This window comes from Colletotrichum higginsianum, chromosome 5 (genome assembly GCF_001672515.1).
Source record: "Colletotrichum higginsianum IMI 349063 chromosome 5, whole genome shotgun sequence".
Taxonomy (NCBI): Eukaryota; Fungi; Ascomycota; class Sordariomycetes; order Glomerellales; family Glomerellaceae; genus Colletotrichum; species Colletotrichum higginsianum.
In genome coordinates, this window is record NC_030958.1 from 5,084,880 (window position 1) to 5,109,633 (window position 24,754).

The window sequence follows — 24,754 nt, forward strand, 5'->3', positions numbered from 1 at the left end:
GTTTCAACTACATTTGTCCTGTTGAAAGATTCAGTACACGTGAAGGAAGCTCTGATTCCCACTTGACAAGGTCCATTTCCTGTTGTAGCCTCGTTTTATGTGTGTTGTAAAGCGTGTAGGAAAGAAACGTGAGTCGGTTGTCTTATGGAAGACGTGACCAACGACGTTTTCCTATGCTGTAGTGAATCAGTCAACGTGTTCTCGTCGTCTTGGGTGTAAAAAACGTGAGAACAAGTCTTGGAATTCGCTCAGGGTATTTAAACGTTGCTACTTGAAAGTCTAACATAGAGCTTCGAACGGAATCCCGGCAAGCAAAATCGACGCCGCCGCTCTCGCTTCAACATTGAATAAAGATCTGACAGAAATCAGAGAAATTGATCTGAGCAGCGATACTAAAAGAATGGGCGAGTGGAAGTTCGGATGTATCACAATCATTCTCCCTGGACGCCGGTCCCGGCGCCACAGCGGCCAGAGGGTCGATGCCGTAGAGGCGAGAAGGGTTCCCCTTCCCGAAATGCACGCTTACCCGAGAGCGCGGGCACGACATGTGCAATTAGAACCCACTCAATACGCAACGAATGGGCAATACCAACCGATTGATCGGACACCGGAGGGATATGGGGATGGTGGCGTCCACCAACACGCCGGTCAGTTTGAGCGGTACGAGGGCTCCGTCAGATCTTACCAACAACTCCCAGAGGTGAACGGTGGCCGGTCCTTGGAAACCAGGTTTGTTGACCCTTCCAAGAGTATCACGATTGGCTACACAAGGAGGCGGCAGTTTGGGGTATAATAGTCTGCCAAGTCTTCACAAGTTGTAACATCTACTACATTTGTGAGAGGTTGGCACTATGAATAACGCGAAATGGGTGATCAAAGTCTTACAATTCGAAAATCTATTGCTACCCGGTGGCTCTCGATTATAGGGATAGGTGCCTATTTTGTACCAAAATAGTTCATCAACGTGTTTGCCTGGGCGGGCTTCTGAGCCTTTTTTGGTGACTCCCTCTCGACCTTCTTACCGACCTCCAGCACGGCCATGAGCTCCTCAAACTCGGCTTTGGGCACGATGCCCCCACTCGCCTCCTTGTGACCCCTCGCGAACGAGCTTCCCAGCCGCTCTCGCAGCGTCGAGTCCTCCGCGCGACTGGCGACGTCCCGCAGCACCTCGATGATGTTCACCGGCGGGTCTCTCGCTCTGGCGCACCGGGGCACGCGGCATGAGAAGTTGACCAGGTCGGGCAGGTATCCCTCATTCGCGACCAGGACAACCTCGAGCTTGGAAGAGGAGAGGTGGCCGGCCCAGCGTGTGGCGATGACGGGGTGGACCTGGGCCTCGGAGTTGATGCGGAAGACGGCGACACGGCCGTCGGCGGAGAACTTGGGGGGCGTGTGGGTGCAGCGCTCCACCTCGGCGTTGACTTCTGCCCTTGCTGCAAGGAGAGAGTGGTTGGCGAGGAGATCCCTTGGAGATTTCGAGGCGCGGAGAGCTTCCCATGCGGCGGGGACGTTGTAAGACGCTGTCCTCCGCGGGGCGTTGATCAACGACACGGCGTCGTTTATGGCCTTTTTGGTGTACGTTTTGAATGTGGTCTTCATGTCAGGGAAGGGGGGTTCCCATTTCAGGGTGTTGCCCAGGTCACCGTGGGTTCCCATGACGCAGAGCCAGTCGCACGCATCTCTGACTCCGTCGTGGAGTTCTCGGCAGATGAGGTAGGTTAGCAGCGAGCTCGTCGCCACAGGGGGCGAATCGCATGCTGTGACATGCAACGCGTCCTTGGGATGGTCATTCTCGAGGGCGTGATGATGGTCGATGACGATGCCCCGATGGGGCCCGTCGATGAGAGGCGGAGAAGCGCGGGACCCCTGGTCCAAGACGAAGATGTAAGCCGGGCCATGGGCGGCCATTTCCGCGCGGCAAGATTCGTCGTGGATGTTTTTGCCTTTTGGTGGGAGGTAGACAGTAACCAGCGATGGGTCGAGGCCGAGGAGGACGAGGGTGCGTTCGAGGATCGCGCCGGAGGTGAGGCCATCGGCGTCCTTGTCTGGCACGAGGAGAGTGGGTTTGCTGGCAGAGACGCTGGGGAGATTTAGAACAAAAAGGCTGAGTTGTAGCACAGTTCGAGCTCATGATAGGTGGCACATATCAAACGAGGCCCTTTTGAGGATGCTGCCTGGAGGAATATGCAATACGGCGTACCATTCGCGGATAAAGGCTCTTGCTGCCTCCATCTTTTCATCCGGCGCAGGCCACACTATGGCACCACCTTCATCTCTCACCGACGGCGTCAGGTGATATTCGGGGACGGAAGGTTTAGGCTTCTTCGTGAGTTTTCCCCCATTCGAGAGGTTCGCGGTGGTAACGGTCCGTTTCATGACGACAAAGAAGCTTGGGGTATGATGGATAGTAGGGCGTGTGGCCACAGGTCTGCCGCAGGATGATGATATGGAATTGATCAAACGGAATCTCGCCTTGGACGCTGCTTTCCATACCGGTAAACTCATGAGCATCGGAAACTCTGAGGCTCTCAAGCCTCAGCATTTGGCCTCACTGTGAGCTTGAGAAGGAAAGCCCCCTTGTTATGTGGTGCGATGCAAATGTCGTCATAGAAAAAACGACTGTGGCTGGAGCTTCGCTTGGTCGTTACCCAGTGTGCCCCGTCCACCAGAACTAATCTTCGCACGGTCTAACATCGCGCCCAAGCTAACTTGGCCTCTCTGGTTGTTATCTCGTGGTTGATTGATCGCCACATTTCCGAAAAAAAAGTTCATGAAGATATCCCCTCATTGAATCTATCAACTAGGGATCACAGCTATTTGTTTGATAAGTATAAATGGGTATTTCATACTTAGCATAGCATGATTGAACATGAACCTACAGCCGTCGCAGACCAGCCAGAGACTTGAAATGATCAACAAACGCTGTCAAAAGGCGATAGGCAAACAGAGGTTGGTATTAAATAATAAAGAGATGCTCATTTCCTGCGTGTGATTCTTGCTCATACGATATTTACACGGTCTCTTGGTCCAGACACCTGACGCAGTGCAGTATCGCATGAGCATGAGCATTTGGAAGCTCCGTTAGAATCTGGTTATGGACTCAGGGAAAGATGAGTATTGAAGCCAACAGGAAAATATATAGGTAGCAGTCAGGCACGAGTTGTTGAGGGGAAAAAAACGAAGTAGGATACGGGCAGCACAACTTTAAATGAACGTTCGCCAGTGTGAAGGTATCCTTCCATACTTTATTTTTCGGACTCGACAGGCGGCATCGCTTTTTGTTCTAAGAATTGGCTGCTTGCATTTACAAGTATTTGGATTGTTTACTCTAATGTCTAGTATGGAGGTGACATAGTTACAAGGTCTCTTATAGTCAAAACCAGAGAGAAAACCTCAGCGAGTATGATACACGGCGACATACTCCGCCTCGTATGTGCCTCCAGAAAGAGTGGTGCTGAGAGGGGTCTTCTTGCCGTACACTGCATCCGGAAACGCACCACCGATAGCCAGGTTGAGCAAGACAATATGGGGCTTTTGGACGGCCTGCGTCCACGTGGCAGCCGGTAGCTGTGACTGGAGAACCTGGTGATACTGGACATTATCGACGTACCAGCGAATCGCCTCCACGGCCTTCGTCCTATCAATTTCGACAGTGTAGGTGTGAAAATTACCGACACAAGGCTTGTTAGGGCAGCCTCGGTTAGCACCGAGGCCAGAGGGTTCGTTGCATTCCCCTCCCGGCTGTGTGCCGCAGTGCAAGACGGCCCAGGTTCGGTCAAGGTTGTTAACATTCTCCATAATGTCGATCTCCCCGACGGCTGGCCAGTTCCTAGGAATTAGAAGTTAGCTCAAAGCTAGGAGCTACTAGCCTCAAACAAGACCTACCAGTAATTGCCACGGTACGCAGAGCCAAGAGTCCAGAACGCCGGCCAGTAGCCAATTCCTGCGTAGCCTCCTAGGCTGGGGATCTTCAAGCTAGCTTGGACCCGCAGGATTCCTCCCCGACGGGCCATGAAATCGGCCTGGCGAGACTCGATGCGCCCAGAAGTCCATGATCCTGTGGCGGTGTCCTTGATGGCGGTGATTTGAAGATTTCCAGCCCCGTTGACCCGGACATTGTTAGAGTTGTTGGTGTATGTCTGGACTTCCCAAGTGCCCCAGTTTGGTGGACCACCCGGGTAGCTTGTTCCGGTGTCGATAATCCATTTGTTCGGGTCGGGTGATGTGTTGCTTTTCCCTGTGAAGTCGTCTTGAAAAAGCACACCATATCCCTTGATTTGCGGAACCTGTGCTTGAACTACCGGAAGAGACAGCAGCAATATTGCTGCTAATGTGAGTGGTCCCATTGCAGTCAAACGATGTGTGAGGGATCTCGACCGCATGATCCGATACGTGATATGACAAAACTTGTGCGATGGTGGTATGCGACGCGGAGTAAAACTAAAGCCGGCAACGAAAGTCAACTGCCGGATGCTACGGGATGAGCAAGCAAGAAGAACAAGGAAGATGGAAACTTTGATTGAAGATCTAAAGGGAGGCAAGGAATTTCAACACCTCTTATAAAACGAGCGGCGAACCAGAGATTTGGCGTCGCACTCACACGAGGGCTTTCAGCTGCTCTCGCGGAACCTATTCGAATTGCTGCGTTCCTTTTGGAAATTACTTCAGAGAAGGGCCCAGATGCACTACCAAGCGAGTCCAGCCTTTCTCCCGCGGCCTCGGATACTCAGTTAGAAGCGTTTTTCACCCTGTCGCCGAACCACACCAACATGGTTTGCGAAGTATGTGAAAGAAATGAGACAAGACTGACCATACGCAATGCGGAAGCTCCGAGACATCCCACAGCGGCGCGAGACCGTGCCAGAGATGACTAGCACAGATGCAGGCCATCGCCACTGACTAGGGCGAGTCGTCAGCCCTGGAAGCACCGGATGTTTCTTCCATGGTGAAACGTTCACACCATCTAGAAACCTCCACTCACAAGTTTTGGGGGATCAAAAGCTAGGCGTTATCCAATGCCAAGGAATGAGCTTGCGCGTATAAGCCCAGTTCGGCCTTCTATCCATGCGAGAATGTCTTCTCAGGAGGCCAAGGATCTAGCGCAAATGAATGAGTGGCTACAAGCTGCAAGCATCATTCTGAGGAATCGCCAGCCCAGTTTTAATGTATGAATTTCCTGGCAGTCGCGGTATGGAATAATAAGACCCCCTTCACCCATTTGATATTTGAGCAACCGAGACAGCTCCTTGAAGCGCGCGCTCCTGTAACAATTCTGTTTTTGAGAAGTTCAGACCTCTGCGCTCTGTCAGAGAAACATACCAAGCCGCGGCTATGAGTTGCGTTCCCAGCGATAGCATGATACATCTCCCCAGTTCGTAATAGCTTGTCTCTTCTGGCAACTTTCCGAGCCCACAATACAATGCCATTATTCACAGGAAGCTTTATCAACAGTCCAGACTTCATTGCCGACTTCTATGTCCGGCTAGCAGCAGCAGAATGTGTACGTAATTATCCTAGGACCGGTTGTCTGGTCCGACACAGCTTGTAATAATGAGCATGGTCTGATGCTACCTCTAAGTACTCTCGAACCTAGAGCCTTTGTCCGGCCGAGAAACAACATTGAAGAGACTGGAATAGGCATTCCAGGAGTGTTTGTTTCCCGAAGAGAAAATATGTATATTTATGCTCAAGGGAGGTCTCCAACAAAAAATCATCTTGTGTCCAAATCACAAGCTCCTATCTTAATGTGTACATGTGCTCAGAAGATTTCCAGAGACGAAAAATAGAAAGCTCTTCGTCCGTTCTTGCGTAATCATCTGGAACTGTTATCATAGAAAGAAAAAAGCGCCCCATGCCCTCAGTTGCAAGCAAGGAGTTGTAGATGATGCCGATAGGCGAAAGAGAGATGAGGACAGAATCCTCACTAGACGTGAATAGCTTCTTCACCAATCGCATTATCCGTAGCCCTTCAATCGATGGCTGCCAACGGTGCTTAATGTCTTCTGGCATGTACAGGGGCTGATCTGGCCCCCTAAGTATAGCCTGGTTTATGATGGTCGGAAGAGCTTCGGGAAATCGATTCCCAGTCTGCAGGAAATCTTGAAGATTCATAAGTTGGACCAGTGCAGAGTTATAAATGAGCATCTCGGCGGCCTGCTGAGCTGTGTTGAGTAACAATGGTCGTGACAATAGCATTTGAACCCAAGGGCTGCAAATCAGGTTTTCTTCCAGCGGCGTGAATACCTCCGTGGCGGCGTACCGGTTGTTACTTTCCCATGCTCTTCTCCAGTCATACAGCTTCGATAGCATTTCGTGAATTGCGGCAGCAGATGCAGTTTTTTGTTCCGTGGAAAGTGTTTTGGTCGAAGATGCGACGGAAAAGGTCAGCCCGGGAATATCGACACAAATGTCCATCAAAAGATCGTGTGAGGTTTTCGGATGGTGCAACCATGGTAAGATTTTCCAGCGCTCTTGAGCGAAGAAAGTTCCTTCATCTTTATTGAAGCATTTACAAGCCTAAACCAAGTTTTGTTGGCCGTTAGCAGCAGTAATTGCACCAAAAACCCAAAGACTCCCTCCCAGTTGGATTGGCAGTAGAATCTTACATGTAGGGCCCTCATGTGACGCAGGTTTGTCAGCATGGGCTCATGTTGAAAGCACTCTGGCCCGCACCAGTCAACAATTCTTGCCATCCCATAGTAGTGCGGAATATTGACTTCCTGGTCGACAGCAAACTGTATGAAGTCAGCGTCGTGTTCAAAAAGAAGAAGAAGAGAAAATGAAAAAGAAAAGATCACATGAGACCGCATCCGCGTGGAGAACCCTTCACTTGCACGGGATGACTCACTTGGTAAAGACTCAGTATTGTGATTGTAACAGCCCAATGGGCCAAGTCAATCTTTGACTTGGTCAGCAATGCTGACTGCAAGGCACGTATCACCCGCCCGTTCAGCTCGTAGCCCTCAGCAAGCATCGTGGGCTCATTGACCCTAGCACCCATAAAACCAAGCGCTGTCGCCAGGCTTCCGGTGTAGTCGGCTTTCACGACATCAGACTGCGTTGCCCCGTCCAAGGAAACACGGAGGACAGGCTTCCAAAAGGGTCCCCATCTGTAATTCGACAATAGGTGCGAGAATGCGATTTGTTCGCGAAAAGCAGTCAACGTCAACTCTTGAACCATAATCGACGGTTGAAGTGCCGTTTTAGTCGTATTGGAAATCCGACTTAGTTGCTGAGCTCCGCTTGGATCGACAGTTGCGGTAAAATGCTGCATCCGCAATGGGAGTTCGTACCCCCCACACTGGTGGCCAGATCTGAGGCACTTTTCGCAGGCAGGGCGAAGCCTGTCTAATGAACACAAACCACGGATGAGGGCTTAGTTAGACTGCCTTCAGAATACCCCGGATTTTGCCTGGGAAATTCAACGGACTCACCACATTTCACCCGCCTCCGTCGGCAAGTTCGGCAATAGCCACTGGTGGGGGGGCGGCCCATCTTCTATGGTTTGGCTAGACGTCGTAGCAAAATTCAAATTTTCGATGCAAAGATTGTTGGGTGGGGATTAAGTGTTCGAGCAAGGGGTGCGGTGGTTTGCCTTGGATGTCTCCAGTTAAATAATTCTCTCAATTAGCTCTCGAATTAGAAGGACCATTTTGGGAAACGAACCACGTCAGAATCTTGTAATCCAAACAACTACCAACTGGTCTGACTCGATAATACCTGAGGCGCCAGCAACTGTTGATGAAATGAGAAAGAGACGGTAGTCGGTGGAAGGATCGGAAATGAAGTAAATAGTTCTGCGTGACCGATCGAGGGTATCATTCGCCTGAGTGGCTGATTATCTAGCATTTAGTCAGCTTTGCTATTTTGCTGACAATCAACGAAATCGGTAGCTTTAAGTAGATCGAGGTGACTTAAGAAAAGCCTTTGAATCTAGTCTTGCTGTTGGTGCTCATTGACATCACTTTTTACATTATACGTGCCAAGGCAGGCTCCCTGAACCAGCACTTTGCTATAAAACTGTTCTAGTAAGTCTGAGCTGGGATGAATTGTCGTCATAAATGGAAGCACAAAGCGAAAAGGAGGAGACGAAGTACAAAACAGGCTTCCATAGGGAAACTTTAGCAACATGTACCCTGCCGTTAGATTTTCTCGAACTTTAACACAATGGCGCTGCTGCATAAATGCCTTTGACTAGTCTGCCACTCAATTGAGTTCCAATGAAAAGAGGCCTGAGTCCAAGATAGAAGAAATGTATAAATTTGGCAAGGCAATTCGTCATGATGCTGCATTGAAACGTGTATCTGGCGATGGTGTCGCAACTACCGTGAGTTGGTCAGGGTAGGGTACTTTACTTGGAAAGATTGTTCTTCCCATAATCTTCTGGCAAGAACCTGGCTGCGAATAAGTAATCAATGCAGCAACAAAGCCTATTTGCTTCACGCTTGGTTAGGAGAATGAAATCATGCTCGAGTAAACCTAAACCCAAGGAAGAGTAACTACAAGGTTTACTAACCCTTGTTCCTCATTTCCCTACAGGTAAGTTATTCAGATGTCATGAAGCAGAAGTGCTCTGATCGGTCACATTTGGATGGCTCGAGCCACACGTCGATTTTACGTTGCCGTCGTGGATATTTCAACCCGAACCCTCGTGTAGGATAGATCTTAGAAAGATCAACCACTGTTCCTTTTCTATTTCCTAGACGTATGGTGCTCATCACATTAGAAATAAAGGATAGAAACAATGCTAATCCTTTTAGCCCTGCGACATAGAAGTCCTTCTACTCTGAGGTGCTTGACGATCTGAGTATTGGACAGTCCAAACAGCCTGGCAGGCCGCAACGGCTGCAAGAAAAGGCCTGTGCTAAGAGGGGCAGCTAATATAACCATAAACCTTGGGGGGCTAACCAGCGGTGTAATGGATATGCGTGTCAAAGGGCGGACTTGAAGGAATGGTTCTTAATACGAAGAATTGAGTAATGATAGACATAACTCTTGCCTTAATTATCCTAGGCTTAGACTAGGGGGTCTTATCTCTACCGCAGAAACTAAACTCTCCTATCGGAGTTCGGCATTACGGCACATACGAGATGGCTTCACCTACACCCAATCCTACTACATCTGATCGGAGTTCGGCATTACGGCACATACGAGATGGTTTTACCTACATCCAATGCTACTACATCTGAAGTAAAATAGATAAGCAAAAGGTAAATTAAAATTACGCAGTTTGTAACAACGCCTTGGAGCAAAGCTGAAAGTCACTCGATTGACAACTGCTCGATAAATACTACAAAAGTTCGCCTTGCCTGCGCCTTTCGGATTAATTCGAACTGAACTCGTGAGTGCTCATCATCTTCCTATATTCTGCATCATTCACTATTCGCCTAAAATCTCTCAGACAGCTAGCCTTCAGAAACGAAAAAATGCAGGTCAAGATCGTATCTGTTCTCTTCGCCGTTGGCGCATTGATTGCCCCTGCCTTTGGTATGTCTAGCCTTTGTCGATTTCTAGCCTAGCTTCGCAGCTTCATCTCTTCGCTTTCCAAGCTAACAATGATCTAATAGCTTGCCTCCCTGCTGGTCGTAAGTCTTACATAATGGTCTAAACAGCTCTGTTTGGAACTTGCAAACATGCGATTCCCTGAATAGTTATATTAGGAGAGTCATCCACGGTACTGATAGTCACTACTTTAGATGCCTGCACTATTGGGGCTGCGAATGACTGCTGCTTTAGCGCCGACTGCGAGCGTAAGCTTTTCAACACGTTTTGTGGAAAATCACGGAAGTTAACAATGGGAATCAATACAGCTCATCCTGGACACGAAAACCCCGGCGCTATTGGCGCTTGCGGCCACTAGTTCTTTAAGGCAAGAGCATACTGCTGGCCCTCTTGTTCTTTTGTCTCTTTGCTAGAAGGAATAAGGCCCGAGGGAATGTGGAACACGAGACGGAGACTTTTCTAAAAGTATCTGCTACGTTCACTTTTCGAACTCAAATAATCGAGATTAAACTCTCCAACTTGCTATGCTGGACTCAAATACACATTCCGCTAACCCATGGTTTTCGTGGGAAAGCAGAGTCAAAATCTTGTGATCAAGGTCTTGTCGCGAAGTCTGTTACCTGGAAAGCTTGTGAGCACTCCCGCCATAGTGTTTTCGAATGCGAAGACATTAAGGGAAAGCTTATGAATGACTCCAAACTTCCAGATCAGGGTGGTCATCTGCCGTTTCCAGTGTCCAGTGGGTTCCAATGCAACAATTCCGTCGAACATACATTCAGGAGCCACGAGTAGGATCACTACTTCTCTAGAACCCATACTTTCCCGCGAGGAACCAGAGTATACTGTGTCGCACTCCCACATCATTATCCACATCGTTCCCTTGGTATCTAAACTCGACTCCAGTCCATCCAGGTCTTGCCAGTTCGCTTCAAACTACCATGGAAGGTCAGGAATTACATTTGCCGACAACTGAAGCTGTCTTTGTACTGACACCGGTATTGTATTTCTCTGGAGTCATAGCCAATGCCGCGGTGTGGGCCACCTTTACCGTTGCCGAGGACGTGGACATTGTCGCGCCGACTCCGGAGGACGAAGTATCCCATGTTTTGTATTCCAAAAACCGCGCCAGTTTACCCTCTTCAGTTAGCGGCTGCTTAGGGTTTCCAGGTAATTTTCAAATAGCACGTTTTCGCTGAATTTCTTGAGCACGTTGGCAAGTGCCAGGCCTGCAACGCTGCCGCTGACAGTAGAATCTCAAACACCACGGTCACGTTACATGGTTTAGGAGGACAGTAGAAAAGACATGGATTCAACTGCGAGTAGACATATTTTCGATGCGGTCACTCCAAAAAGTCAATGACTACGCCATCGATTGTATTCATGGTCGGGAACCTTGTGTCTTGACAAACAAAAGAGAAGTCGTTGTTCTAGTCACATCCCGTCGCCATGACTGTCACAACCATTCAATTCCACACATGTGTCAACTTCCTGCTGTGATAAATCCTTTGGATATGACTTCTTCAATTCCCTTCATCCACACACGCGCCATTTTCATATAACCTTCGTCGTTTGGGTGTCTGGTGTCTGCAAGGTCGTTGACAGTTGGTGCGTCTGAGCCACGCATGTCCACAAGCGCGAACTTAGCACCTGACTCCTGGAACTGTGTTGTAAGGGCGGCGTATTGCTGGTTGATTTTTTCTCGGCATGCGTCTTGCTCCTGGACCTTGTTCGCAAGTATGGAAGCAAGTATCACAGTCGATCCAGGACTGTTCTCGTATATCTTGTTTACCATCGCTGTAACATTCGACCCTGCGTCAGGCACTTCTCCGCCCTTGTTGCAGTTGTTGGTTCCTGCGTCTACAAGGACGAGATTCGGCTTCAGAACAGGCACAGCCTTATCTGCTGATGCGGCAATTTGGTCAATTTTAAAACCCCCGGTTGCCTCGACTGCGTTGTCGGGGAAGTTGCCGTTTGCTCGAGTGCCAACGTATGTAGCAGTGATGCCCTTAGAGGCGAGGAGGTCCTGGAGGTCTTTCCGGTAGCTATCACCGGTCGTTGACCCGGTACCAAATGTTACCGAGGCGCCAAGTGCCATGATCCGTAGTGGTTCTGTCGCCTGTCTCAGCGCAAGTGGAAAAGCCGACACTCCGGCTAAACTTAGGCCTAAAGCGATTTGAGGTCGCATGTTGGACAGCTTTAAGCACGATAGACAGGGATGAACAATCGAATGGTTGGATGAGAAATTAGCAGACATGAGCAGAAAATTTTCTCGATTTCTAGCTGGCGAGGCATCATTTATAAGGCAACTTTGAACATTTCCACGAAATGGTCTGATGTCTGATACTCGAACGGAACCGAGTCACGTTTCACTTCTAAGCAGGTTGTAACAAGACAGTATTCCGGGTTCCATGACCCCGCCAATCATAAAGACTGACATATACAGCATATGAGATCCCTTGTGAACTTGTTCTAGTGAGAAGTGTCTTCAACAATGATCGCCATACAGTCAGACCAAGTGTCAGTAATGCATGTGTTGTGTGTGTGAACTAGGGAATAGCTCCGTAATCACCAAATTCGTTTGGAAACAATCACTCCGCCCCACCTGACAGCAGCCTACATCGGTTAGAGCACAAGAAAACCACTGCGTTTTCAATCTTTCGTTGTTAACAAAGAAAAGCCCGTCTATAATGATGTGAAGATCCACCTGAGAGAGTTGCGCCATTACGACGGCAATCACCAAATTGGTTGATCCAAGTGCCGACATAGGAGAACACCGGATGATTCCCGGCAGGAGTTCCTCTCTCCCCACATAAATATATGGCATCAATCTTGATTTATGTAGCAGCGGAGTGTCTCCGATGCGGAGATCGCGGGGTAGACCGGAGCCACCCCGGCCACCCCGCAGAGAGTCGTTCGCGATGACAATTGGCCATCTTTGCTCCCAATGCACGCTTCAATCTTCTTACAGTATTGGACACACAAAAAACACTCACCGATCTCGTCAAATCCGTGGTTTCCGGCTAATGTCGAGTCATGACTCCACAATCTGTATGGTGTCATTCTGCAGGATTTTGTGAATAGGACCGATTGTAAAGACCCATCTCGGCCTTTGCTGCACCGGCAATAGCTTCTTTTGGGCATTGTTTCCTAAGTGATAGAACCAACCCGGCCTTTGGTACAAAGAGGGTCTTATATATGATTCGGTTGTCCTTCTTCATCCATGCTGTCAGTTCTTCGCCATCGTCTCCCAGGGAAATGCCGTTTGAGACTCAAGTGGAAAAATGAAAATCTCAACTTTCTTGCTTTCAGTTGGCCTCAATGGCGCCACGATTTCTGCACAAAACAACGGTTCAGCTCCCTCCGAAGTACCTTACTATGGGCGCAGTCCTCCTGTTTACCCATCCCGTACGTAATGGTTCCTGGTTTCCCCCTCAGTAGGATCGAACGTCAGCGTTGATTTCCAATTAGCAAGTGGCAATGGCTCCAGCAACGAGAGATGGGCCACTGCCTACCGCCATGCCAGGCATCTCGTATCACAGTTAACCGTAGAGGAAAAGGCCAACATCACTCGCGGATGGAACGGCACCTGTGTTGGTAACTCGGGTGAAGTACCTCGGCTGGGAATACCAGCTCTGTGCTTTGCCGACGCGCCTGATGGGATTCGCGGGCAAGAGTTTGTTTCTGCCTTCCCGGCAGGCATACATGTGGCTGCCACATTTGACAAGGCTCTTCTGTACAAATATGGCAAGGCACTTGGTGATGAGTACTATGGTAAGGGCATCAACGTAGCGCTTGGCCCCGCTGCTGGCCCGCTTGGCAGAGTTGCCCGCGGAGGTCGCAACTGGGAGGGTCTATCTTCAGATCCCTACCTAGCAGGCGTCGGCATGGGCGCAATTACACGCGGCATTCAGGACGCTGGGGTGATTGCCACTGCCAAGCACTGGCTCTTGAATGAGCAAGAATACCGTCGCCGAGCGTCTGACTTGGGAGAAGCCATAAGTTCAAATGTTGATGATCGTGCCCTTCACGAGCTTTACGTTTGGCCTTTTATGAACTCACTCAAAGAGGGTGCAGCATCCGTCATGTGCTCATACCAGAGAGCCAATCATTCATACGGATGCCAGAACTCAAAGCTCTTGAACGGCATTCTGAAGACAGAACTTGGGTTCGAGGGATTTGTGGTCAGTGATTGGCAGGGTCAAATGAGCGGCGTCGCCTCGGCCAACGCTGGCTTGGATCTGGTCATGCCTGATGCTGGGTTTTGGGGAGAAAAGCTCATCGAAGCCGTCAACAACGGTACGGTGAGTGAAGAGCGACTTTCCGACATGGCCACAAGAATACTGGCAGGCTATCACTTTCTGAATCAGCAGCACGCTTTTCCCGAGCCCACGGTTCATTCCAACTTACAAAAAGTCTTTCCCGTCGACGTCCAGGATGATCATGCCGCGTTGATCCGGCAAATCGGCGCCGCCGGCACCGTTTTGGTCAAGAACGAGAACAACACTCTCCCTTTCAAAAACCCGAAATTCCTCTCAATCTATGGATACGACGCAACCGTTAAGGCAACCCCGTGGCAAAACCCCAGTCGTTATGGCGGCGGTTATGAAGTCAACTTTGGCTGGGAGACGTTTAACGGAACTCTCATTACGGGAGGCGGTTCTGGTGGAAGCACCCCCCCTTATGTCGTCTCGCCTTTTCAGGCCATTCAGGAGCGTCTTTCAAAGAACAGGGGCATCCTTCGATGGGACTTTTACTCGGAGAACCCTTCCCCACCTTACGTCAATTCGGAGGCTTGTCTCGTTTTCATCAACGCCTACGCCTCAGAAAGCTTTGACCGTCTGAGTTTGACGGACGAGTTCAGTGATAATCTCGTACAAAATGTCGCTGCCAATTGCTCAAATACTGTAGTTGTTATCCATTCAACAGGTATGCCGTTCATCGAAGTTGTTTTTGGCATTCGGACTGACAGAATCCAGGAATACGCACAGTTGACGCTTGGATTGAGCATCCCAACGTCACCGCTGTTCTCTTTGCCGGGCTTCCCGGCCAGGAAAGTGGCCACAGTCTTGTGGACATCCTTTGGGGCGACGTTAATCCTTCAGGGAAGCTTCCGTACACTGTAGCGAGGCAGGAATCGGATTACGGAAGCCACCTGAACTCGAGTGCCTCGGATGATTTCTTCCCAGACAGTGATTTCACGGAAGGCTTATATATCGACTACCGCTACTTTGATTCACAGAACATTACTCCTCGATATGAGTTTGGCTTCGGTCTCTCTTATACTACCTTTTCTTTTGCCGATTTATCAGTTGGCTTGACGTCAGATGCCGACACGTCAGAGTATCCCGATCCCGCTATTGCAGTTGTACAGGGTGGCCACCCTTCTTTGTGGGAGACCATCGCCGTCTCCAAGGTGTCTGTTAGCAACACTGGTGGCGTGGGTGGTACGGAGGTTGCTCAGCTATACATTGGAGTACCGGGGGATGACAGCCCTGTTCGACAGCTTCGTGGCTTCTTGCCCGTTTACCTGTCCCCTGGGCAGACAAGAACCGCCGCTTTCGAGCTCACTCGACGAGATCTCAGTGTCTGGGACGTCGAGAGTCAGCAATGGCGCCTACGGAGAGGAACTTATACCGTTTGGGTTGGGTCGTCCAGCAGGGATTTGGCTTTGCGAGGTGAGATTGAGATCAAGTAGCGATTGTAATCTGTCACAATCATGACGAAATGGGAAAGTAAGATAATTGGGGTTTTATCTCACTAGATTCCTTTGTTTTCACTCAGGGATACTAGGTTTGGCTCGAGCAATACAGGAGCTGTCCAGTCCTAATTGTCTCGACCAGACTTGGCTCGTGTCCTCTTGGGGGCCACCTGAATGGAACTTCAGTTCGTGTTGGGCAAGAACCCTGAAGCGGTCGTACATTTTGACTGGCACGCTAAAACCTAAAATCAGCCTCATCCCATCATCCACGCACACACAAGTGGTTGAACATCACTCCATTGTCATGACTCAGACTAGCATCTGGTTCCAACCTGCAGGACTTGGCGGTAACCGCCCCATAACTCAAACATCGCTTATGCAGCTTGACTGGTTCATTCGCATTACTCGGGATTGAATTTGCGTCCTGTGAACGACGATGAGTGGACGGGATGAGTAACTGAATGCTTGGCTGGCTGTGCCATCTTCCCAAGCTCTTGGCTCGTAGACAGCCGGATAGTTGTTCCTCTATTGTTCGGGTCATAATACTGTCCGAAGCAACGGCGATAAGATCGATAAGACAGATTCCGGGCTGTGACACGCTTTATTTATCTTATTTCAAGCATGCTCTGCTTGGTTGGGGGTCGTTGTCTACTGTCGTCGGTGCATCTTCATCCGAAGTAGATTTCACTTCTTATTTGCCGCTTCTGTATTCGGACAGCTAATGATGAGAACGCTACTGTACCGTTGTAACTTTCATTTGCGATAAATTGTTCGATATGATTCAGAATCACGAGTTGCGGCGTTCCGATGGCGACGAGAAGTCACGTGTTGGTGTGATGCTGACGTCTGACAACGATGTTCCTGAGCAAGAACCACATCCGGACACCGAAAACGCCCTCAGTCCATTCCATGGAGTTACAACTGGATTGCTTTGGCATGCGTTATTTGCCTTTAAAATTGGATCAAACTGGACCAGCGCTTGTCTGGGTCCGCTGAAAAACACTATACGCAACGAGCTCGGGGTCACCAATGCCCAATTCGGAGTTGTATCCAGCGCCGACTCTTTTATCAACTCGATTTTCCCCATCGTTGGAGGAATGACTCTGGATTGGTGGGGCCCCAACAAAACTACAATATGTTGCACTACAATCATCTTTGTCGATGCGTCTGTCGCTGCGGGAGCCGTTCACCTAGAGTCGTGGAGAATGCTTGCGGCTGGCCATGTCCTCATGGGGCTTGGAGTTGCTATCCTTGACCAAGCGCAGCAAAAGGTTGGAATTTTTGCTTCTGTATGCCCCTAATCCATTTACTAGGAGATGCTTACATTCGATTTGAAAAAAACTCAGTTCGTCTATCATTGGTTCGGTGCCGGTGGTCTCGCCTTCGCCTCTGGTCTCGAAAATGCAGTTTCTAGCACAGTAGGAATGGTTGCCGGTATGGTAGCCATTCCTATTCGAGACCGAACGGGATGCTCGGCAAAGGCATGCCTTTGACTCGCGATCGCCGAGAACGGCTTGAAGCAGAGATCGAGGATAGGGACATACACCCTCTTACCAAGAGGGAAGTCCGAAAGCCTTGGGTGATCTACACCCTTCTGATCCTTGTTGCAATGATCGCCACTGCGTGAGCTTTGTTTATAAAATGCTTGATTTGAATGAACTTGCCTTGCGTCGCATGGGGCCATGGTTTGAGAGGTTGGGTTGGTACATGACACTGTTGTGGAGGACAGCGTAAGTTCGAAGTCTGCAAATAATCAAACAGTTGCTATCCACATATTTTGCTCCTGAACTCAGGCCATAGCTTGTGGCTTTGCAGCTAAGTTCCAACAGAACGCCTAGTAATGTCTGTCAACTGCACTTATACCATGTCTCTATTAGTCCTATCATCTCCAGGCTAATTCGGACGCCGCCACGGTTGCCAAGGGTGAATCGGAGCCTACTAGCCACTTCTTTTCTTGGCATACGTTTACAAATGTACCGCCTTTGCTCCCCCATGGACGATAGCTGACTAAAACCGGCGAAGCGACCTAACGCTCCCTATATAATTTTGTGTCTGCCCCTCCCCATCCCCAACGTATCTCCCCACTTGTGTTGGTTATCCCGCTCCCCTTTTCATTTTTGCTTACGTGGAGTACCACCATCAAGTTTCTCTACTCTTCGACACTGCGCCTTGCTTCTTCAAATGAGCAACTTTATCATGGGATCAACAACTACCCAGATCGATATTGACGCCAAGGTGATCTACAACTACCATCGCATGGGTATGCCTTTGTACCCCGCCACGGCCGTCTTCTGCCTCTGTAGCCTCGACAAACGCGTTGCGGCTCGTGCTGCGCAGCTTTTCCTGGATGGGTACGGAGAGTACCTTATCTACTCCGGTGGCGTCGGCAAGTTGACGGAAGGGCGGTTTACTGAGCCCGAGGCGGAGGTCTTTGCAGGCATCGCGGGGAAATTGGGAGTGCCGGACGATAAGATCATTGTGGAGCCACGATCTGGTAACACTGGCGAAAATGTCCGCTTTACCTATGATCTGCTCAAGCAACGAGGATTGGGAACGAAGAGTTTCGTGCTTGTGCAAAAGCCATATATGGAAAGACGGACTTATGCCACGTTTCGCAAGCAATGGCCAGATGAGGCGACAAATTTCACAGTGGCGAGCCCGTCGCTGGAGTTTGAAGAGTATCCGGATGCAGACAACCCCAAAGAGCTGGTCATCAACATCATGGTTGGAGACTTGGTGAGGATAAGGGAATACCCGAAAAGAGGGTTTCAAATCGAGCAGGAAATCCCCAAGAAGGTATGGGAGGCAAATGAGCGTCTCATAGCAGCCGGGTTTAGCGGTCATCTGCCTTAGAAGACGTCTGAAGATCGTCAAGTGTTAGCTTAAGCAGTATCAGCCAACCGGGTGTTCGCGTTTGCTTTATGGATCTGAAGCTGAAAACTATGGATACAAGACTTAGTCCTCTGCTGAGCACGGCCTTAATATCGGAATCAGGCAAAGTGTTTATGATTCGTCAGGGGTCATAAAGTCTTTCCTGGCCCTATTCGCAATCAAGTCATCGGTGAGAACTCTAACAGCGAGCATTGCCATGCCCTTTGCACACTTCAAAGCCGCTGCGTGTGCCTCATCGGTCGCTGCGGCCGCTGCGAATTCCGGATGATGGCCCGCCACGTCGGGTGATGTTGGAATGACGAACGCGCCATGGAAGCTGGGCACGAGGTGAGAAACATTACCCATGTCGGTGGATGCGTTGAAAGGCTTCGCCTGGTGAAGTTGGATTGTTTCCCCAATTGACGCCATGTCCTCGACATAAGCCTTGCAGAGTGTGTCGTTGGCGCGCAGGTTCATGTATGTTGGTGCCCTGGGTTAAGTCGTCAGCGTCATCCTTGAGTTGGCTGGGGGGTTATGAGTGCCTACACAATGTAGTTGATCTCGCAGCCAGTTGCTGCGGCGCCAGCCTCCAGACACGCTTTGACTCTCCGCAATAACGCATCGGCACGATCGATGGTTGGGCTGCGGACGTTCCAATTCATGCGGGTGTAATCCGTGATGACATTGGGCACAGTTCCTCCAACTTCGATGACACCGTGTATTCTCTCATCAGACTGGATTTGCTGCCTCAGAAGTGCCACGTTGCTGTAAGCTGCCACAGCTGCATCCAACGCGTTCAATCCTTTCCAAGGCTCACCAGCTGCGTGGGCCGGCTTTCCGCGGAACTCGACTCGAAACTTGTGGCTGGCAATAAGCTTGAAACCTGCCAGCCCCGATGATCCATCACCACTCCCACCCTGGTGAGCGGCTGTTGGATGCGCCATGATGGCAGCCGCTATGTCCTCGGGCGGGTTGAAGGCGCCAGCGTCGATTAGCTTCGCCTTACCGCCACCACCTTCTTCCGCCGGGGTTCCCAAAATGCGTAATCTTCCAGGGATTTTCAGGTCCGAAAGAGCGCGAGCAGCTCCCAGAAACGCCGCAATGGAGGATGTTGCAATAAGATTATGACCACAAGCATGGCCGATGTCAGGGAGCGCATCGTATTCGGCACACACAACTACTTGACGGCCACCAGATCCAAACTCAGCCTCGAAGCTGGTTTCGAGACCATAGGTGTTCCTCTTGACCGCAAAACCCTGCTTCTCCAGGTAATTCGTGATGGATTCATGGGCGATGAACTCCTTGTAAGCCGTCTCGGGGTTGTTGTGCAGCAATTTGTTGATTTCATTGTGAAGCGACAAGTCCAGCTCGTCCACGCGTGAATTGACGATGCTACGAGCTTCGTCAATGTTGAGAGCCCCTCGTAATGCCTCGGGCGCAGGTTTGGCATCCTGTTTGCCTGCCTGAGGGGCAATGGAGTCCCGGATGTCGGACATTACAAGGATCGTGAACGTTGTGATGGCACGCAATAAAAATAACGAGTATTTTCAATGTAAGGTATCGTGCGTAGTTATGAATGCAAAGTGTAAGGATGAACTAAAGGAAGAAATAAGTCAACATACCCACTTCCTGGCCCCCCCCCCTTCCTGGCCCCCCCAGCCCCACCAAGCTACACCAAAAGGTACTACTTTTTAGTATACCCTTAATTAATTGCCTAAAAGAGCTACAAAAATAAAAAAAATATTATTTTAAAGATCTTAACTTAAATTATAAATAAAAAAATAAAAAGAATAAATTAATAGTAAGATAAGCTTGAAATAGTACTATAAAAATAAAAGTTAGATTTTCTATATAATTTACTACTATTACTTATTATACTATTATTTTAGTATAGTAGTATAAATTCTACTTTTACTTTACTATATAGATTTAAGGTAGACTATAGTTACTATATTAACTTAATAAAGCTTATTATATATATTAATAATAGTTTTAGTCTATAATAAGTATTTTATAATAGTAAACTTTTACTAGTAAGATCTCTATTATAGAATAACTTTACTATTACTACTATTATAAAGCTATAAAGATAGCTTACTTTCTATATATAGTTTATATAAATATTATTTTAAATAATATAAATTCTATATAATTTATAATAGTATATATAGTAGTTAATACTTTAGTAGAAAATACTATATAAAACTTTATACTTTTACTAATACTACTATTTCTAAGTAGTAAGTATACTATACTACTTAATTTATATATTTCTATAAACTATACTTAAATATCTACTTATATATAGTTTTCTTTTTATTATAGTCTTTTTAGGTAATTAGTTAAGGGTGTAGTAAAAAGTAGCACCTTTTGGTGTAGCTTGGTGGGGCTGGGGGGGCCAGGAAGGGGGGGGGGCCAGGAAGTGGGTATGTTGACTTACAGGTTCGAGAATTGCGTGTTTGATAAGCTTTGGATCCTTGCCGCTTTGAAGTTGAAATCCTAAAGAGGAGAGGAGGGGCTTCCAGACAGGATGCAGGGATTCTCCTCACAGATCAGCAGCTCCTTTAAGCCCATCGGCAACCGCCGGTGCTTGGGGCTTGCCGACCAGCTAAAGGATTAGCCGACGGTCGGCAAAACTTGGAATATCTCGCCTTGACAAACAATCCATCGATTCAATCGGGGCGCTCCAACTGGTCATCTGCGGCACCGTTCATCACTCGTCCTATCTCTTGAACTTCTCCGCCAACGCTAAACATCTCAGACACGCTCCATTCTTCTCATCGGCTATTTCATCAATCTATCTGTTCACAGTTGCCCGTTCCAACGCCCACAGAACCCACTCCAGGCGATTCTTTCTCTCAGGTTGTTTCGGACGTACCACTGTAACAACGGGTTCTGCTGCGGTACCCAGGTGCCAGTCCGCAAGAGAGGACCCTCCTACTTCGGCCTCCACTTTAGCTTCCCTGACGAAAGGAGTCGTCTGCTGTTCGCCGGTAGAGCCGACGGCAACTCACCCTCTAAACGACGACCAATGAGATCTTCCTTCCCCGAGCCCAATGGAGGTTCTCCAGGGAGCACAAGTTCTGCCTCACCTGATGATGCTGCCACCGGCAATGCTGGCAATGACGAGAACCCGCAACTTGCAGCCACAACTGTTGAGCGCTCAGCTGCGACGGTAGCAACAACACATGCCGGTGAAGGCCGAAGTGGACCGCGGTCGAGGAACGGATGTTGGACGTGCCGCACCAAGAAGGTCAAATGCGACGAGCAGAGACCCAACTGTCATCGCTGCATGCGTCTGAGGCTGCTCTGCGATTACGCACCCCGCTTCAAACTTCCCAAGAGAGGCAAAGCGCGCAAAGATCGATCTGTGCCGTCACAGCTCATTATGCCTTCGGCCTCGTCGGCTATGTCGGCTGAAAGAGGCGGCGGCGGCGACAGCTCACCCAGCTGGCTACCAACTTGGGCGCATGCCGCTACTTATCTCAGCCAGTCCAAGTCTTTGTCACTCTTCAGCCCAGAGGCACCGGCTATGGGGGTATGCTCTCTGGATCTCTCATCCGCCGATCACGAGGCGATTCGGTATTTTCGTACTTCGTTCGCCCGGCTGAACCATACGAAGAACCCGGACTTTTCGTTATACACAATAATGTTCGACATTGCCCAGACTGATCCCATGGTCATGCATGTGGTTCTTGCTCTTGGCGGGCGAGAACTGGAATTCCGGCGAAACAAGGACACTGAAGAATCTCGGGGGCCAGAAACTCCACTTCAGCACTATTCCTCGGCGCTGCGGATGATGGCCGACGCCATTGGTGGCGAGGACAACGTGCAATTGGATCTCGACGCCGTGTGTACAGCGTTGTATCTGATGCTGCTGTATGAGCAGAAGTACGGCGACGGAAGATGCCGCGGCTTTTCCAACCATCTCGTGGGCGCGAGTTTGATAAGTCAACATACCCACATCTGGCCCCCCCCCACATCTGGCCCCCCCAAAAATGCCTCATCACCATCACCAGCCTCCTATTTTCACCAACTTCACCACATCACAACATTTACAGTTTTTAACCAAATGACTTCATTTTTTCTACATAACCTTTTATAGTCCTTATGGGCAAATACACCGAGTATGAGGTCAAACAGGCCTTAGATGCCGTCGCCAATGGCCAGTCTATTCACAAGGCATCATCTGAATGGGGGATCCCAAGGTCAACACTTCGTCATCGACTCCAAGGTGTCCAAGCAAGGACAGCTGCCTTCTGTGACCTCCAGAGGTTATCCCCAGATCAGGAGGCTAAGCTGGCTGAATAGGTGCGAATCCAGCATGCCCTTGGCCTTGCCCCAACTCATCAACAAGTGAGGGTATTCGCAGGAAGGATCCTTCATGCTATAGGGGACACAGAGCCTATAGGAAAGGGATGGATCCAAGCCTTCTTGAAGAGAAATCCATCAGTCAAGGTGCAGAGAAGTCGCCCTATAGATTCAAGACGTATTAATGGGGCATCTACTGAGGTCATCAGGGACTGGTTCAAACTCCTCGCCATACCAGAGATCAAGGGCATTAAACCAGCCAATAGATACAACATGGATGAGACTGGTATCCTTGAGGGCCAAGGATCTAATGGGCTAGTGCTAGGCATGTCTGAGACGAAGTCTGTCCGCAAGAAACAGCCTGGATCAAGGGCATGGGTATCCATCATCGAATGCATCTCTGCCCTGGGCCATGCCCTTGATCCCCTCATCATATATAAGGGCAAGACAGTCCAGCAGCAGTGGTTTCCTCTAGACCTTGGCCCTTATAAAGGATGGCAGTTCACTGCAACAGAGAATGGATGGACTACAGACGACACTGCAGTTGAATGGCTGCAGAAGGTCTTCATCCCTCAGACTGTCTCCCAGGGCAAGGAGGGCAAGGAGGAGGCCAGACTGCTTGTTGTTGATGGCCATGGGAGTCACACAACGACGGAATTTATGTGGCTCTGCTATATTAATAACATCCACCTATTGTTCTTGCCACCACACACCTCCCATGTCCTCCAGCCACTTGACCAGTCAGTCTTCAGCCCTGTAAAGGCAGCCTATAGGAAGGAGCTTGGATACCTCAGTCAGTGGAATGACTCTACTATTGTAGGCAAGAGGAACTTTATAGGCTGTTATCAGAAGGCTCGTCTGGCAGGCCTGACAATGCAGAACATCAAGAGTGGATGGAAATGGACTGGACTATGGCCTGTCTCTATGGCGAAGCCTCTTATGAGCTCATTACTGCTCCCATCAACACCAGGGCCATTAGATCAGGCCTGCAAAGGGCAGTCTGGAGGCAAGGAAGCTGAGGGATGGGCATCTGCGTCATCTGCAGTGGTGTGGTCGACGCCAAGGAAGATGAAGGATCTGGCTGGCCAACTGAAGCTATTCACAGAGCTGGATAATGACGCCAGTACTCAACGCCTCCTTTTCATGAAGGTGAAAAAAGGGTTCAGTGAAAAGGCATATGAGCTGGCAACTGCCCAGCACAAGCTGGAGCTTCTGCAGGCCCAAGTGGCCAATACTGCAGTGAGGAAAAGGAAGGCAGTCCAGCTGGATCCTAACACTAAGTTTGCCACTATCTCAGACGTGCAGAAGGTGCAGGTTGAGGCTGGTGAAAAAGAGGATACTGCAGGTGAATCCAGCGAGTCTGATTTACCTAGTGAAGCTGAAGACTGTATTGTAGTGGCATCTAGAAGAGGGCAGTAATTAAGTGAAAATGGTGGTGATGTTGGAGATGGCTTCATTTTTGGGGGGGCCAGATGTGGGGGGGGGCCAGATGTGGGTATGTTGACTTATAACTAATCTTGGTACTTCCTTAATAGTATCTTAATAATACCTAAAAGACATAGTAAGAGATATAATAGAAAAGATCTTGTTTAGCTAGGGGAAACTAGACGGCTTGTAAATAGCAGAACTAACTACTACCTTAGCAAAGCGTAACTTAAGTACTTATACCTGCAGATAGAACTAACCTATCCCTCTTTTAAGACTATATGTATAGTACTGGACGTTACATAAGTAAACATTAGACCTAATAATATTGTATTTAGGTACAGTTTTACTACTAGGACTTTCTTAGACCTAAACACTAGTACTGTCTATACTTCTAGACCTCTCTATAGTTTAACAAGCTTGAATGTGATAAGTTAGCGGCTAAAAACTCGACGAGGCTAGTGATGTAAATAGCGCACTTAGATGCTAAGCTTTAAAGATTCAACATTGCATTAACTAGCAACAGTATTCAGCGCACTGTTCATACTGGTAGGGATCAGGGTGTTTCAATAAATACAACGGACGGATTAGATCTTCTACAAAGCAAAATCTGAAGAGGGCATTTGGCTGGGTCGGACATTGGACCGGGAATCGTTTCCCGCTCGGGTCGGGGAATCGGCGAAAATAAGCGGCGACTTATTCAATGGCCCGACGAAAATGACTAGGGATTAGCAGCTACCACCACCGATCGGCAATGTCACTGAGCCTTGGTTGTATAGTTTTTGGCCACATTCATTTTGCAAGCTCTAACTCAGTAGCATCACACATTTTCGATACAGTTTCGGGCCGGATCACCAGGATCGTAGGTCTTTATGTCGAGTATTTCCCTATAAAAGAACTCCAATTCACAATCCGAAGTGCAGAGGTCGATGCTATTCGGATTGAACT

The 24,754-nt window shown here is 49.1% G+C and overlaps 10 protein-coding genes across 10 annotated transcripts; 5 read left to right on the plus strand and 5 right to left on the minus strand.

Annotated features, from left to right (window-relative positions):
- Window positions 1-936: 936 nt before the first annotated feature.
- CH63R_08401 (DHH family protein) lies at window positions 937-2,511 on the minus strand (the record flags this gene model as incomplete). Its single annotated transcript, XM_018303375.1, has 2 exons — window positions 937-2,080; window positions 2,201-2,511. The coding sequence occupies 2 exons, from the start codon at window positions 2,509-2,511 to the stop codon at window positions 937-939; spliced, it is 1,455 nt and encodes a 484-aa protein (XP_018158153.1).
- An 882-nt stretch (window positions 2,512-3,393) lies between these two features.
- On the minus strand, window positions 3,394-4,346 carry CH63R_08402 (Endo-1,3-beta-glucanase; the record flags this gene model as incomplete). The annotated part of the gene is made up of 2 exons (XM_018303376.1): window positions 3,394-3,829; window positions 3,886-4,346. The coding sequence occupies 2 exons, from the start codon at window positions 4,344-4,346 to the stop codon at window positions 3,394-3,396; spliced, it is 897 nt and encodes a 298-aa protein (XP_018158154.1).
- A 1,390-nt stretch (window positions 4,347-5,736) lies between these two features.
- Window positions 5,737-7,494, minus strand: CH63R_08403 (C6 finger domain-containing protein; the record flags this gene model as incomplete). The annotated part of the gene is given in 4 exon segments (XM_018303377.1): window positions 5,737-6,516; window positions 6,606-6,842; window positions 6,848-7,347; window positions 7,434-7,494. Coding segments are annotated over 4 exon segments (1,578 nt in total).
- A 1,931-nt stretch (window positions 7,495-9,425) lies between these two features.
- Window positions 9,426-9,859, plus strand: CH63R_08404 (uncharacterized protein; the record flags this gene model as incomplete). Its single annotated transcript, XM_018303378.1, has 3 exons — window positions 9,426-9,486; window positions 9,567-9,584; window positions 9,696-9,859. The coding sequence occupies 3 exons, from the start codon at window positions 9,426-9,428 to the stop codon at window positions 9,857-9,859; spliced, it is 243 nt and encodes an 80-aa protein (XP_018158156.1).
- Window positions 9,860-10,981: 1,122 nt separating this feature from the next.
- CH63R_08405 (GDSL-like Lipase/Acylhydrolase) lies at window positions 10,982-11,686 on the minus strand (the record flags this gene model as incomplete). Its single annotated transcript, XM_018303379.1, has 1 exon — window positions 10,982-11,686. The coding sequence occupies one exon, from the start codon at window positions 11,684-11,686 to the stop codon at window positions 10,982-10,984; it is 705 nt and encodes a 234-aa protein (XP_018158157.1).
- Window positions 11,687-12,782: 1,096 nt separating this feature from the next.
- CH63R_08406 (Beta-glucosidase) lies at window positions 12,783-15,196 on the plus strand (the record flags this gene model as incomplete). The annotated part of the gene is made up of 3 exons (XM_018303380.1): window positions 12,783-12,906; window positions 12,970-14,427; window positions 14,478-15,196. 3 exons carry the CDS (start codon window positions 12,783-12,785, stop codon window positions 15,194-15,196), a joined length of 2,301 nt encoding a protein of 766 aa, XP_018158158.1.
- A 779-nt stretch (window positions 15,197-15,975) lies between these two features.
- Window positions 15,976-16,826, plus strand: CH63R_08407 (MFS transporter; the record flags this gene model as incomplete). The annotated part of the gene is made up of 3 exons (XM_018303381.1): window positions 15,976-16,488; window positions 16,546-16,633; window positions 16,681-16,826. The coding sequence occupies 3 exons, from the start codon at window positions 15,976-15,978 to the stop codon at window positions 16,824-16,826; spliced, it is 747 nt and encodes a 248-aa protein (XP_018158159.1).
- Window positions 16,827-17,395: 569 nt separating this feature from the next.
- CH63R_08408 (DUF218 domain-containing protein) lies at window positions 17,396-18,052 on the plus strand (the record flags this gene model as incomplete). The annotated part of the gene is made up of 1 exon (XM_018303382.1): window positions 17,396-18,052. The coding sequence occupies one exon, from the start codon at window positions 17,396-17,398 to the stop codon at window positions 18,050-18,052; it is 657 nt and encodes a 218-aa protein (XP_018158160.1).
- Window positions 18,053-18,202: 150 nt separating this feature from the next.
- Window positions 18,203-19,566, minus strand: CH63R_08409 (Metal-dependent amidase/aminoacylase/carboxypeptidase; the record flags this gene model as incomplete). The annotated part of the gene is made up of 2 exons (XM_018303383.1): window positions 18,203-18,560; window positions 18,617-19,566. 2 exons carry the CDS (start codon window positions 19,564-19,566, stop codon window positions 18,203-18,205), a joined length of 1,308 nt encoding a protein of 435 aa, XP_018158161.1.
- Window positions 19,567-20,600: 1,034 nt separating this feature from the next.
- Window positions 20,601-21,870, plus strand: CH63R_08410 (Zn 2cys6 transcription factor; the record flags this gene model as incomplete). The annotated part of the gene is made up of 3 exons (XM_018303384.1): window positions 20,601-20,656; window positions 20,882-21,652; window positions 21,738-21,870. 3 exons carry the CDS (start codon window positions 20,601-20,603, stop codon window positions 21,868-21,870), a joined length of 960 nt encoding a protein of 319 aa, XP_018158162.1.
- Between the last annotated feature and the right edge of the window lie 2,884 nt (window positions 21,871-24,754).